Genomic DNA, 16,026 nt, shown 5'->3' on the forward strand with positions numbered 1-16,026 from the left:
TTCTTTTTTTTTTTTTTTTTTTTTTTTTTTTTTGAGAGAGAGAGATTTTTGGTATAGGGCTCATGTGCTTGCTGGAGAAAGAGAGATAGGAAGCGAGAAATCACCCCCCATGGGGGATGGCCAAACCATAATCCCTTCTCCTCCATTCTCCTCTTGGTATTTTGGGCATGAACACACATATGCCTGGCATGAGTTTGAAGCCACCAAGGCCGGGACTTGAACCACAATCTGCCATACAGGAGTCAGCAATGTAACTGCTAAACCATCTGCTGGCTCCTTACATAAGTATTTTTATTAGCACCTAGAAAAGATAATACTTTGAGGATAGCAGGTGGTATAGTGGTCATGGTGCTGGATTCCCATATGGCTGACCACAGTTTGAGTCCAGGACCCAGTGGCTTGAAAATGAGGTCAGGCATGCATGCATGCCCAAAATCCCGGAAGGAAAATGAAGGGACTATAGTATGGCCATTCCTCCTCCCAAAGATGATTTCTCATTTTCCTTCTCACTCTCTCTCTCTGTTTCTCTCTGGCGAGTACATGCGCCCCACAGCAAAGGGAAAAAAAAAAAAAAAAAAAAGCCTAAAAAAAAAGAAAAGATAGTAATTCGAACTATTAGTCTCTACGTTTTCTTTCCTACTATTCACAGACATCAAAACCATACAGAGTACATTCTTCACCACAAAGAAATGACATTTCTAGAGATAAATCTCTTTCCAAATCACCAAAATCTAGTTTGGTGTAGGTATTATTTGCTTGTGAATTATGACAAGTACTAATCCTGTGAGATTTTGAATTGCGGTAACAAGAAAAAAAGTGTTTTACAACCACTAGAAAAAAAACTCAAATCATATTGCATTTATAGTTACAATTAATTAATAAATAATGATAATCAAATTTAAAACATACATTTTAATCTTATCCTAAATAGTAATACAATATGGTAACCTATAACAAAAATAAACATGTTATGCTTAGTATAATAATTATATGTATTTTATATATATTGATGGATAATCTAATGAAAGAAGCGATGAGTATTTTTTTTCTTTGTAGAGGATTTATCTGGATAGCAATAATAAATTAAATTAGGGTATAGAACGCACTTTTAAAAATAACATATCTCCACATGAACTGACATTAATTTTGTACAAAATTTAAAATCCACAGGGTCTTAAACTAAAGAATGAAAAAGATTCTTTTAAATCTAAAAATTTGAAACAGAGACTGAGTTTTAAGAGATATTTCTCTTTTAAATACACTAAAAAAATGAGGGTACTATTGAATAAGGACGTCTTTTGAAATAATCAAGCTTCCTGTAACTTACATAATGTTGCTAAATTTTTCTAATGATGGTATTAAAAGGAGAATAAAACAGATGCTAAATTTTGTTTGGCCAAAAAAAATTAATGCTAAGCGGGAAAATGATCACAACAATATAACAGTGGCATGGAATACAAAGATATCTCCAGAATTTGAAAATGTATGTTTCTGAAAATAAGCTTTTTTTATTAAATTTATCTTTAAGTTACTTGAGGTTTGACGATTTGGCTTTTTGAGTTTTGTAAATGAAATGACCCAGTTTTCACATATTATAATGTTCATTAAAACTAAACCTTAAAGGATAAAATATTCTTCAATACAAAATATAGCTGGGTTCTTGTTTTGCTGAAATTAAATTACCATATGCAAAATGTTGGATATATTTTGGAATTGACATTGAAAAATTCCAGGTATCTCTCTTGATAATTTTATCTAAAGTGACATTTTAAAATGAGAGCAACAAATCGAAATTAGCTTAAAGAGATAACAGTCTGGTGTCTTACTGTCCTTTGCTGATAGAAAAGTATATTTTTGAAAATTCTATGCTTTGGCATAAAACACATATATCCTTAGCAGAAATACTTTTATGGGTTGTTTTAATACTCTAGTTCTAGGCTTTAACGAAAAAAAAAAAGTTTTTTTGTGTGTGAAATAAACTGTTACATGATAGAAGAAAAATGAAAAAGAATTTATTTGCATCTCCTTTAAATTATTCACAATACTTTGAGGCTTTCATTCTCTCCAGTTAGTGCAATTTATTTTCCTATACGTCTCAGTAGCAAACAATGTTATTTAGACTCTAACCTGGCATGCTACAACCTCTGGCCCGCCCTTGAGCCCTTCCATTGCAAAGGTCTCCAGGTGCAGTTTGGGTAGCTGCAGGGTGAAGTCATTCCTACTTGCTGCAGTCCGTGACAGCGAGATCTGATCTCTGACCTAAAGGGAAAAAAACAGCATCAATGGTAATTCCCCTTCAGACACATTAACTGGGATGAACTGGGTCCCCTTGAGCCCACTGAGTGGACTTGCATTGATCGCTGGACCTGAAATCCATGAATAAATTTAGGACTAATTGATTTTTCGTTGCAAATAAATCTCTAATTCAGAGTGCTGGGGGAGAATGTTAAGAAGAAAAAGCATCCTCCTGCTTGAAATGAAGGAGGGGAAGAAGAGTCACTGGAGCTCTTCTGATCAAGAGGTTTTGAATTATTTTTTCACAGTTCCACCCTCAAAAGAAAAAGGAAAGAAAGGGAAAAAACATTCACAAAATCAAAAACAAACAGCAATCTCCTAATTAGTATCACTTTCTTAATCACATGTTTCATTTAATGGATAGTAACTGATACATATTTGACAAGATATTTATTAAGTACTAGTCTTTGAATAGAAAACTTCAATAATACATACCCTGGAACAAAAACAAATATACTCAACACAAAAGGATACTTAAAAATGTATAAGTGAGAGGTTTGCTTGCCCTTTTTACTTTTATAAAATTGCAGGATTTTATTGAACCTCGAGTCTTAATGATTAAATACATATGGGCCAACTTGGTTACGCAACTTCTAAATAAGATAACTAAGATTAAAAAAAATCAGTAGTATGTGTACTATATTTAAGTATTCGGAAAGGTAACAATACAAACACCACAGATAGAGAAGCCCGGAATCCCTAGCCAGTACAGAATCATGTGCAGTTGATATCACACTGCCACCTTCTGGACAAATGAAAAATACTCCCAATGTAATACAAATGTATATAAGGAAAGGCTCAGAACAGGTATTTTGGGTTTTAATTTCCAAACTTAGTAAAAGCCTTAATAATTCCACAGTTCACTTTACATTTTGAATAAGTAAGCTCTAATATTTACTCATATAGTTTAATAACAGGAGTTTGCCTATGTGGATAAGTATATATTCTAACTTTGCTTATGCTTGAAAAGGTTTTGAAAATGTTATCTCTTTGCTACCAAATGAATACTATACAATTAGGTTAAAGTCACAAGACAAAAGCGAGTTTTTCATAGTAGGTCAATAAAATGGATAACTATCAGAATAACTTTAATTGGCCAAAGAAATATATTCGTATTCTAGTTTTCTTGGAGCAACTTCGAATACAAGATAGGAAAGCTCTCCTTTATTTTTCTGTTCTACTTTGGCAGCCTGTAAAACTGTTTGAATACTTTTTATACTACATAAATCAATTACATAAAATATATACATATTTGACAAAACTATCGTGCTCTATAGTATTGCCTTAAACCAGCAAACATACACAAATACATGATATCTTTCATTGTTCATGCTAATCTATAGGTTGAAAAAACCCTTATGTTTCCCATGTTGATCTGAAGCTTTTCTGTCAATAAGTGAATGTCAAAGTATATGCCATAAAACGTAAACTACAATGCAATTTTTATAATTGTGTGAGTACTGTATGCACATTGGAGTCCCAATTCAAAATGTATATTTATCTGTAACATTCTCCAGAGTCTTCAGCCAGGATGAGAATACTACTAAATTTACTTAGCATAACAAAATAAATCATATTTTACAAATATGTTTGCTTAGGTTTTATATTTTATTTGTATGGATACTTTCTTTTTGCCTTTTTTTGTCACCAATGTACACTCAGATAAAAGAAAACATTAATGTGGATTAAGGTACTGAGAATTTATCAACATCAAACCGCCAGTGTTTTGCCTTCTACCCTTCTGAACCATAGTCAATAGATCTAAATATTTTACTGCACCCTGGCCAATTCATTGTTTGATGTTTAAAAACTCACCCAGAATCAAAGAAAATTTATTAAATTTGAGCCCCCAAATGAGATACTATTAGCTTTGAAAGTCAAGTTTAACTGCGATATTGATGATTCTCTTTTTTCTGTGACAAAATTCACTAGGGAAATCCTAGATGTCAAAGTACAAAAGCAGATTGCTAATACAGGCAAAGGGAGGGGGGCCATAAGCCATGTAGGTATAATCCACAAGACAGTTCGAGCACTGGAGGTCCTGTAACCCGATTAGTATCAGGCACCATACTTCATCCATAAAAGCTTGACATGCAGTGAACCACATTTTATATTCTCTAAATAAACTATAGGAGCAATATTAAATTGGTTCACTTTCCATTTAAAACTATGATTTATTGTCACTTTAATATATTTACTATGACATTATTTCATTTGCCAAATTAAATAATTTTTTTACTAGGAGGAAACAACTTTCAAAATGCAGCTGCTTTTGCTACACATAATGATGGACATCCTAATAACAATATAATTTGAATAATATTCATGTGTGAATAACTTCTAATTATAAGTTATCTGTTCAATGTTGATAGTGGCATCAAGAGACAGTGACCCATGATATATAATAGACGCAATATCACAAATATTTCCACTAAAATTTTAAGAGTTGTTGTATACTTTTAAATTAAGCTGAAACTTTAAGAGTAAGTGTCTAAAATGTTCTCCAAATATTTCTAGAAATGATTTTTAGAAAAGTTCGGAAAACTATTGTGTAGGAATTCTTTCATTGCAGGGGTAAAGGGGGTGGGAGCATCATGTTGAGAGAGAATACAAAGCAGTGACACGAGGAAAAGCAAAAATAAAATGGTGCAGCAAAAAAAACAGGAAGGAAAGATGTTTCTTGCTTTTTACAAGAAAAAATAAGAGCTAAAAGGCAGAGGCTGCTCAGAAAGAATGCAGGAAAAGTCTGAATTTCAGGATGGAGCAAAGAGAAGCAGGGAAGGGATCCAACACAGAGCTAAGGAAGGACTCTCACCTCATTGCACTCAACTTGTCATGGAAAAAAACTGGACAGGCTGAGAACAAAGTAACCAAAGTACAAAAAGAAAGATAATGTGGCCTTTCTTTTGGAAATACTATACACAGAATACAAACTTATTCTTCTCAAGGATGAGAATCTTAAGCAATTCCTTACTGTCAAAGAATTTCTGAAGTAATAGTAGAATTCAAAAATTAATTTTTCTGAAAAAGGAAAAGTTGGCTCATCTTTTAAAGTACAGTTTTAGTGTGGATCAGAGTTAAAAATCAGGTGACTGGCAGTCACCTGTCCATAGTTTAAACTATAATTTCAAATTAATTTTAAATAATAATTTCAAAAGTCAGTCCTCAATTCTATTTATAACACATCATTATTCATCTTCTAATTAGGACTCCACACCTTTTTCACTCTTATTTATTTACGTATGTGAATGTAAAAACAAATATAAAATGTTTTTCTATTTCAAAATATCTAACATTTTATTTTTAACATATAATGGATTTTTTCGTGGAATTTTACAATATAAATCTTGATTATCAAACTTCATACATTTTTACAACATTCTACAAAACTATACAATTGAATATTTTTAAATAATAAAGAAAAATACATTACTTCCACTCTAAAATTTTGATCTTTAGGAGGAGTGATTTACTGATTCCCTTCTTCCTGTGTACATACTTTCAGAAAGCAGGTATTTCTAGTAGATATGTCTTAAGAAATGAGAGATATACAGAGAAAATAACTTCCTTTTTTAGCTTTCTAAATAATCAAAATGCATATTTATTCCAAATAAGCATTATTTAAAAGTATATTTTATAACAATACAGTTCCAGGTTTAATTAATAACATCCATGCTAAACTACCCCTGTTTTTCTGATTAGCTTTTACTCACAAGTCACTAACTTGTTTCCTATTTTTCTGTTGTACCATCACATGAAAGAACTTCTTCTAAAAATACCAACTATAGGGCCAGCAGGTGACGTGGTGGTTGGAGACTCTGGACTCCCACATGACTGACCGTGGCTCAAGTCCCAGACCTGGCGGCTTGCTTTCTCGCTTTCTCTCTCTCGCTCTCGCTCTCTCTCTCGCTCTAGCTCTCGCTCTCTCACTCCGTCTGTCTCTGGTGAAGTTAAAATTAATTAATTAATTAATTAAGTTAAATAAACGAATTCTTTAAAAAATACTATGAATTTAAATCAGTCATTTTTTAAAAACCGCTCAACTCTCAAAATGTGAATCTCCATCTTTCTCATGCACAGCTTTAAATCCTCCCAGGTTCAATGCTCCAATCCAAAAAAAAAAAAAAAATCATGAAATGAAATACTAATTGTGTTTGTGTTGTGGGACCAAGCCAGAATAAGTCAGGGTATGAATAAAAATTGAGAAAGACTGAAGAACACATTTAGGGGGATCAGCAGTTAGCGTAATGGCTATGTCGCTGAACTCCCATGTAGTCGACTGCACCTAGAGTTTGGACCCGGTGGCTTAAACTCACGCCGGGCATGTGTGTGTGCATGCCCAAGATCCTGAGAGGAGAAGGGATTACGGTGTGGTCATCCCCCCTGGGGAGTGATTTCTCGCTTTCTGTCTCTCTGTCTGTCTTTCTGGAGAGCGCACGCGCCCAATAGCAAAAACCTCTCCAAAAAAAAAAAACACATTTAAGAAGATGTATACATTGCCTGAATCCTGAATGCCTAGGAAAAGCAACTAATATCAGAACTTTACATCATATTCTTAATCTACCTAAAATTTTATTTACTCCAATCTATTATGGCTTCCGATGTTTCAAAATAAGTCTTTTTTTATCAGAGGTATTTCGGTGTCAATGCAGGCCTCTATATTTCTTATAACAACCTCTATTTTTATCATCCCATGTCTATGTTGTACTTTGCCTCCGTTTTCCTGCCTGTCTTTGTCCTATCCCCCCTTTATACTTCCTTCTGATTTCACCGACTCTTTACTGCTTTCTCTTCTCCCTTTTAGTTTTCATCCTCTTCCCAGGAGTAGCTTACATACTCTTTCCAGCACATGCACAGAGAGCATCATGTAGTCAGCACACTATAGTCCAGGAACCATACCAAGCTCACTATCTATTATTTTAAATAAAGTTTTATTGGAACAGGACCACATCTGTTCATTTACCTATTGTCCACGGCTTCTTTGCTGCTATAATGACAGAGTTGCATAGCTGAGACAGAGACCACATGGTCCTCAAAACCTAAAGTATTTACTATCTGGCCCTTCACAGAAGTTGGCCATCCTCTGCCCTAGAGGTATGAAAGGAAAGAGCATTTTTCATCCTCTATAAAGGTTTTTTAATTATTACCTCTTACCAGACAACTTACAGTTTCTACTGTGCTGATCTTATATCACTAACACAGGGTGCCATTGCAAAGATACGTTTCTGGCTCCTTTTAGCAAGTGTTTATAAAACAAGTATACCATCTCCTGATAAATTTCTGAGTTCTATATAGACTAATGAACAACTTGACTGGGCCTGACTTTCTTGGACCAACCACTGACCACTGATTCTAATAACAGAGAGGTTGATTAGATGAGTAGAATAGGCACACCCCAGAGTCCTTCATAAACACAAAGAGAAAGGAATCAGCCAGCACTAACTATATATACTCTATAATAACACTAGAAGTGAGAAAAATACAATGTATGCAGAGGTTCTTAGTAAATAAGTGATCAGTAAAAGTATCTCTCCAAACTCAGGGATTCTACTGCATTCTACAAGGTAGAAAAAAGAAAATAATAAATAAGATACATAGACAGTTCCAAGACTCTGCCCAGTGATAAAAGAGATGGCTCAAAGTTTATCAATGCAGTGGAAAGAATATGCAGGAATTGAATAGTTACATCAAAATGGATATTTCCTCCTTCTTTACCATCTTCTTAACTATTTAATTAGTGAAACGGAGAGAAAGATAGCAGTACTACTTCTATTAGTAAGAATATCATTAGTATTTCCAAAAGTACTTCAAGGTACTCTCCACACTGGCTCACTTGATTCTGCCATCCACCTTTGAAATAGCTATTGCCATCCCTAATACAAGATACTGTGTCCCATGCTAACAGCAAACTTCTCAGTATCTATGTACAAACAGTTAATCATTGAAAAAAAGACTTGATACTTCAGATTTGGTACTTCTTCCATTTCCCTATCTAAAAATCACTATTTTTTCTTTATTCTTTGACTCTTGTCTGGCAATTATAGCTAAGATACTTGTCTCAAAAGGTAGTTTCATGGTAAGCAATGGAGGATATCAAAACCCTTCATGTCCTCAGTAGTTTCCTGTACCTGTAGGCATTCTTGTTTATTCATATGTGTGTTCTCCCTCCCTCTGTCTCTGTCTCTCCATCTCTCACTCTCTTTCTCTCTCACACACACATGCACACTCACCATTACTACTCTGAGAGACAAGTTACCTGTGTAACAATCATCTCTATACTGTGGTCAAAATCGCTTTTGGAAGATCCCCCAGCTACACTGTCCCAGGACACATGCGACAGTTCCTGCTGTGCGCCACACCTACTGGAAGGAGCCCTTGGCACCCTTGGTAGAAGCAGGCAGTCCGCTGGCGCTGCAGCAAGCACAGAAACTCATCTGAAAAGTGGGAGGTAAGCAACTAGCCTTCTTTTGTTGGCAGCCTATTTAATTTAACCTACAACTCTGGAGCAGAGCCAGAACTCTCCAATGATTGCCAGCTGCTGTCACCAGAAAAGAGGGCAAAATCCACCACCACAACCACACCACACGTTATAGTTACATCCCAATTACGGAACTAAAAAACTGATCTCTTGAATCAAATTATCAAGCTGGCTGCATCCCAATTAGAGATCTGAAAAACTGACCTATCAAATCAAATTATCAAGCTGGAAAAGAGGGTGATTTAATCATGGACATCTTATAGAGGCACCAGACAGCATGATAAATTTGTGGTGTAGGCTATATGCCATAGAGGGCACCCCACAAACAGACTGCCATGACCTTGAGCTGTTTAAACAAACGCAAAAAGCTATACTTGAGAATAGAGAAATGTATTTACAGATTGTTGTAGTCCTCTACATAGATACTTTCTTTCCTAGGGTGAATGATTTCAAAGGATAAAGACAGGCACACTGAAATTAGTTATTTGTGTGTAAGCTAAAAAAAAAAAAAAGAAACTGAAGCACATGTACATGACATTTGCAGTGTCTTATCTTTAGTTTGTCAAGGTATTTTTAATCCCTCTTGAGCTGGAGTACCATTTTTAGCTTGGCTAGGTCAGAATGACACTGAACAATATGAATGATGACACACTAGACAGCTATATGGACAAAGCTGTCATCAGCAAGCCAGCTGTGTTAACACCTGTATGTCCTACACAGCTTGATCTTCGAGCATCAGGCTCAAGAAACTGAGAACAGGGAGGAGTTCAAAGATCATAACTAACATTTATAGAGTTACTGATGAGCCACTATGAACTGGATTCTAAAAGCAAAATATCGTGTTTCAACTTTTAAAACACTCAGTTTTATAAATTAAAAATCATCTGTGCTCTTTGTATACCTTATAACTGGACTGAAAACTAAGACTCAAAATTAACTGTTTTATTCTATATTCTGGTTAATCTTTTTATTTTTTTTTATTTTTTTTTGGGGGGGGAGAGAGGTTTTTGCTATAGGGCATGTGCACTTGCCAGAAAGACAGAGAGAGACAGAGAGACAGAAAGCAAGAAATCAGCCCCCGGGGGGATGGCCATGCCACAATCCCTTCTCCTCCATTCTCCTCTCAGGATCTTGGGCATGCACGCACACGTGCCTGGCGTGAGTTTAAGCCACCAGGTCCGGGACTTGAACCGCGGTCAACTACATGGGAGTCCAGCAACATAGCCATTACGCTAACTGCAGGTCCTGGTTAACCATTTTTAAGATGAGATTATAAAATCATATTTAAACACCTGGCTCTACAGAGTCTTTACCTGCCACATCCTATTTGACTCTATTTCATTCCACAATCCTCTCGAAAAATAGTAATCACATTTCTACTTCATAGGAGTTAAACCAGTTATTACCTGTGAATTTGTTGTGAGCATACCTTCCTTTCCTAGAGACAGTCTTATAATTTAATTTAGGTTTCCTCTTCCATCTCTTGATAGGGCAAAGGAAGTATAGATGCTAGCAATTAAGTAAACAAAGCAGGTGACAATAACAGAAAGACTTCCTTTGGAATCTAGAAATGGCTTTAGTTATGCTGATCGTACATGACGGTAAAGTTTGATTCATTCAACAAACATTTTTTAAGTGCCCACTAGGTACCAGGCACAGGTGATGGATACTGAGGATATACAAATTAAGGAGACAGAATTCTACCTCTCAAGGGCTTCAAACATTGGTAACATAATTAATCTCCCAGAACGCATTTTCTTGCCTCCCATTTATCTTGTTTCTCCTGTCAATAGCTATATCACCTTCTTTCTTTGCCAGAGAGTATTATGTAAATTAATCTCAAACTTTTATTGTTAGTTCTGACTCTTCTCCTGAAGTTCAGAATCACATATCCTACTCATTATTCCACATTACCTTAAACTTTGCATTAAAAAAAAACAAAAAAAGCCTGCTTTTATATTCTCATCATCAACTACTGGTACCCACCACCCCAATATGGGAACAGCCTCCCCTGACTCTTTCTCATCCCCATAGCCATTTTACTGAGTTAGTTTCACAGCCTTTCCTCAACACCATCCACAATCACTATCCTGATTCGAGCCTTCACTAGCTCTCATCTAGCCCAATGCTAGAGCCTCACACTAGAAAGCTCCCTACTTACAGGTTCACAGCTGAACTGCCTTCATCGCTCACTGCATCTGCATCCAGCCTGCAAACACCTACTCTCCACCGCTCATATTCACTCTGGCCACATCGCTCCCTAGTTTAGACCCTAGTTTACACTCCATGGCTTCTACAATAAGATCTAAGGATCGCAGCATGGCAAAAAAATCCTCCCATGGCCTACCTCTGCCTGTTCCACTGAGCCTCATCTCTTGCGCCCTCTTTCCACTTTCTGTAGAACTGAGAATTTCTGGCTATTTATACTTCCATGAACTTGCTCCCTCTACTCTTTGTTAGCATACCTTTCCCATCTTTCCTCACACTTCAAGGCCCCATCCAGACATTCATTTTGTACTGACTGACATTCAGACAACCTCTGGGTTTTCTAAGTATGCCCCATAAGTTAATAACTTTACCTATATGAATATGCAATCATTTCTTCTTGATCCATATTTACAAGAGTTTACTGGAATTATCTGTGTCTTTGTTAAGAGAAGGGACTATGAAATAAACATTTGTTTCCCCAGAGTTTAGTATTTTCTGTCACATATTATATACTAAAAAGGTATTTGTAGAATTAAACTATGATAAATACTGCATTTTATAATGGATTAGAGATTTAAATAACATTATAGAAGGAGCAAATCCAAAAAAAAAAAAAATGTTAGCAAGAACTCTTTAAACTTAATTACTGTTCCAGTGTCATTTCATCCTAATAAATTTAAGGATTTCCAGATCCAAAGTTCTGGAGTTTTTGAGGTTTCTAAATTGTGACTTCTTGCTTTATCTTTTAGAAGATTTATTGAAAAAGCACCTAATATTTCTCAATGAATATTCATTGGTACCTTTACTTTCATTTTTTTACATTTTTTATTTTTAATTTTTTTTAAATTTACTCATGGTAAAGCATGTGCATGCTCACAAGAGAGAGAGAAAGACAGAGAGAAAGAGAGAAGCACCTTTCACAAACCTGTTACTCTGTGATCCCCTTCCTCCCATCTTCCAGCCCACCAGGATCCTGGAAACACATGCATGCACCCAGCATGTTTTGGGGCCCAATAGACTTAGGCCTCCAACCATGGTCAGTATGTGGCTTCCAGTTCCAAGTCTGGTACTCTACCAACTGCACCACAGAGGAGGGCTTCATCAGTACCTTCAAAGTTTATAATAGGCTGTAATCAGATATACATCTGTTAATATACGTCTACTTACACTGTAGTTAACACTTAATCCTTCCAAACGTGCAGGACTAAAGTAATCTCTAAAAGAAGAAGAATCCAGTCATTCTGTTAATTGAACAACAAAAAAATTACTACAAAAATATTCTGAGATTCTTCTCTACATTACAATTTTACCCAAATTCTCTTAGCTTTACTTTTCCCTGTAGTACTCTGAAGAGATCTCTCTGTTAAACACTTGATTAGTATCTAATAAATATATAATTTTATCATACCTAACCCTAAATAATACAGACATTCTAGGAAGTATTCTACCCTGAACATTACTAAAATATAATTATCTGGGGGCTGGCAGGCGGCATGGTGGTTAAGAGTGCTGGACTCCCACATGGCCGACCGTGGTTAAGAGTTCTGAACCAGGCACCTTGCTTTCTCACTTTCTCTGTCTCTCAATCACTCTCTGGTCAGATTAAAATAAATAAATAAATAAATAAATACAATTAAAATAAAATAAGATAATTCTTTTATATATATGTGTGTGTGTGTGTGTGTGTGTGTGTGTAGATAGATAGATAGATATAGATATAATTATTTTATATTAATTATTGTCCACATAATAGAAATACTTAGGCTTGTTTGGAAAGGTTCTTAATTTTTATTTTTTTAAGAGAGATTTTTGCCTTAGGGTACATGTACTTGCCAGAAAGAGAAAGAGAGAAACAGAGACAGTAAGAGGTCTAGTGAGAAATCACCCTCCAGCGGGGATGGCCACACTGCAATCCCTTCTCCTCCATTCTCCCCCCACGGTCTTCCAGGTGGGAGTCCAGCAGCATAACTGCTATGCCATCTGCTGACCCCAAGGCTCTTATTTTTTTTTAAATAATTTTTGTGGGGCTAGCAGTTGGCACGGTGTGATGGTTAAGTTGCTGGACTCCCACGTGGTCAACGATGGTACAAGTCCCAATGGTACAAGGTTTGCTTTCTCTCTACAGGGGGCTTGGGCTCGCCAGAAAGACAGAGAGACAGAAGGCGAGAAATCATCCCCCACAGGGGATGGCCATGCCACAATCCCTTCTCCTTCATTCTCCTCTCGGGATCTTGGGCACACATGCACACGTGCCCAGAGTGAGTTTAAGCCACCGGGTCCAGGACTCGAACCGCAGTCGACTACATAGTCCAGTGACATAGCCATTACGCTAACAGCTGGTCCCTTGCTTTCTCACTTCCACTCTCTCCTATTCTCTCTCTCTTTCTCTCTCTGAAGAGTCCACATGCCCGGTAGCAAATTTTAAAATAATAATAATAATAAAATAGTAATAATAAATTAAATTAAATAAATAATTATTTTAAAAAATAATAATTTCTATCTTATCTGTAATACTGGAAGCCTGCTGTTAAAGATTAGGAAAATAAAAGTTATGCTTTTAAGAATCAATGTTGGCAAATGGAGTGAAAAGGAACTCCAAAAGCCAATCCCTCCATAAAAGAAGCAAATAAAAACTCCAAAAATGATCAGAATCAACTTTCAAAAGAACTCTGAAAGTTAATAGAAAGTTCATAGTAATCAGGCAAAATTTCATAAAGAAAAAAGTACCTGAATCTCAGTACTTAAGGAAGCCTTTATCAAAACACTAGATGACCACTGGGACCAGCAGTTAGCATAATGGCTATGTCGCTGGATTCCCACGTGGTTGACCGCGGTTCGCATCCCGGACCTAGTGGCTTTGCACTCTTGCCCAGGATCCCGAGAGGAGAATGGAGAAGGGACTGAAGCATGGCCATTCCCCCTGGGGGGTGATTTCTCACTTTCTGTCTCTCTGTTTCTCCCTGTCTGTCTGGCGAGCGCACGCGCCCTATAACAAAAATCTCTAAAAAATCTCTAAAAAAAAAACTAGATGACCACTAAGCTAACAGAACAGAGACTTCAGTAGCCACACATGACAAAGGATATAGACATTACAAAATTAGTTCAAGAAGTCATTAAACAAACAATAATAGCAACTAGGGCAGGCAGCAACAGTCCTAGAAAATGGGGCAGAAATGGATTTCTAGAGTTGTACTCTGTAATTCAAAAATATCCACTTTTCTATAAAAAAAAAATTATGTATAAAAAGAAGAAGAAGAAGAAGAAAGAACCAGTAGGTAGCAAACCTGGAGACTTGAAAATCAAACTGGGAGGCTAGTGAGTGGTACAGCAATTAAGGTGCTGGACTCCCACATGGTCGATGTAGTTCATGTTCTATATCTAGTAATTTGAAAATCATGCCAGGCATATGTGTGTGTATGTGTGTGTTCAAAATCCCAGGAAGAAAATGAAGGAGAAGTGATTGGGGGCATGGTCATCTCCCCTGAGGATGATTTGTCACTTTCTCTCTCATTGTCCCTCTCTCTGTCTCTCTCCCTCCAGCAAATGCATGCACTCTATGGCAAAAATTTAGAAAAGAAAAACCACACTGGGTAGATGTGTGTACATGCCCAAAATCCTAAGATTGCGGGAGAAGAGATTACAGCATGGCCATCTCCCCTGGAGTGGGTGATTTCTCACTTTCCTTTCTCTCTGACTCTCTCTCTAGTGAGCACACATGCCCTGTTGCAAAATATTTTTAAAAAGAAAAAAAGGAAGAAAGAAAATTTGGCCCCTCCATAAGAAAATAGAAATTAATACAAACTGTCCCCAAGAAAAGCCTGAACATTGAACTTCCTGCACATTAACTCTAAATTGATTATCATGAATATGTTTAAGAAGGGCCCAGCAGGTAGCATGGTGGTTGAGGTACTGGACTCCCACATGGCCAACTGTGATTTGAGTCCCAGACCTGGCAGTTTGCTTTCTCACTTTCTTACTCTTTCTCTGTCTCTCTCTGGTGAGCATGTGTACCCTGCAACAAATGTTTAAAAATAATAATAATGATAAGTAAAAATAAATAATTATTTTTTTTAAAAGTTAACAGAAATTATGTACAAAAACTAAAGGAAACTATGAGAACAATATCTTTCCAAATAGCAAAATACAAATGAGGAACAAAATTGAAATAAAAAAAAATAGAAATTTTAGAGTTGATATATACAAAGTTCTGAAGAAGAAAGAAGTTAAAAATCTACCAATCTAAAACTTTACATTCAATAAAAATAGCTTTAAAAAATAAGTGTGACATCAGCAAGGCAATGAAATAGAAAGTTCTTCCCTCCCCATGGATACACTGATTCAATAGCAATTTATGGATCAATTCCCTTTATGGAAATTCCAGAAACTAGTTGAGTGTTCTTGTACTCCAAGCAACATGAATTCAGCCATACTGAAACTGGTAGGAAAACTGAAGACACCCTCTTGCCATAATCCCCACTGTAACAGTACCATATGATCAGAGAGAGGGAACCTCCACCTCCTAGATTCTCCCGGAGAAAGTTAAATTATAGAAACAACATCCCAACTTTTCTTAGTGCTACCCAAGCAACTGACATTTGTCTCACCTGTACTGGAGAACTGATATAAACCAGGATATGCTAGATCTCCAGAGGAATACAGAGAACAAAGGAAGTGGTTTGAACTAGAGCACAACAGCTCTCCTCTGAGCTCAGAGATGGGCGAAGGTACAAACTAACAAGAGCAAAACCTTAAGCTCCCAGTGTTAGCCTTAGGAGAGAAAGAATGGGATCATACATCCAACACTCCACCTTTCCTGTCTAGGAGCACTGATGGCGTCCAGCATACTCTAGAACCCTGGGATCTTAAAGAATAATAATAGCCAAGTTGATTAATGAAAGAAGGTCTTCTCTACAAAATTAATTCTTTTAAGAATTAATTAAAGAGGTTTTTGTTTGTTTGTTTTTCCTAATGTATAAATACTAACACAACGGGTCAAGAAAAATGAAGAAGCAGAGGAACATAATCTGAAAAAGGAACAAGATAAA

General features: G+C 36.2%; 1 protein-coding gene across 2 annotated transcripts in view; it reads right to left on the reverse strand.

The window, feature by feature from the left end:
• Positions 1–16,026, reverse strand: part of CCDC171 (coiled-coil domain containing 171) — a 351,100-nt gene that overhangs the window by 101,041 nt on the left and 234,033 nt on the right. For both annotated transcript variants that reach the window (XM_006171185.3, XM_006171186.3), the window contains exon 24: positions 2,128–2,259. In XM_006171185.3, the coding sequence (XP_006171247.1) occupies positions 2,128–2,259 (132 nt within the window). The remainder of the gene's footprint in view (positions 1–2,127; positions 2,260–16,026) is intronic.

This window comes from Tupaia chinensis, unplaced genomic scaffold, assembly GCF_000334495.1.
Source record: "Tupaia chinensis unplaced genomic scaffold, TupChi_1.0 Scaffold149424_1, whole genome shotgun sequence".
NCBI lineage: Eukaryota > Metazoa > Chordata > Mammalia > Scandentia > Tupaiidae > Tupaia > Tupaia belangeri.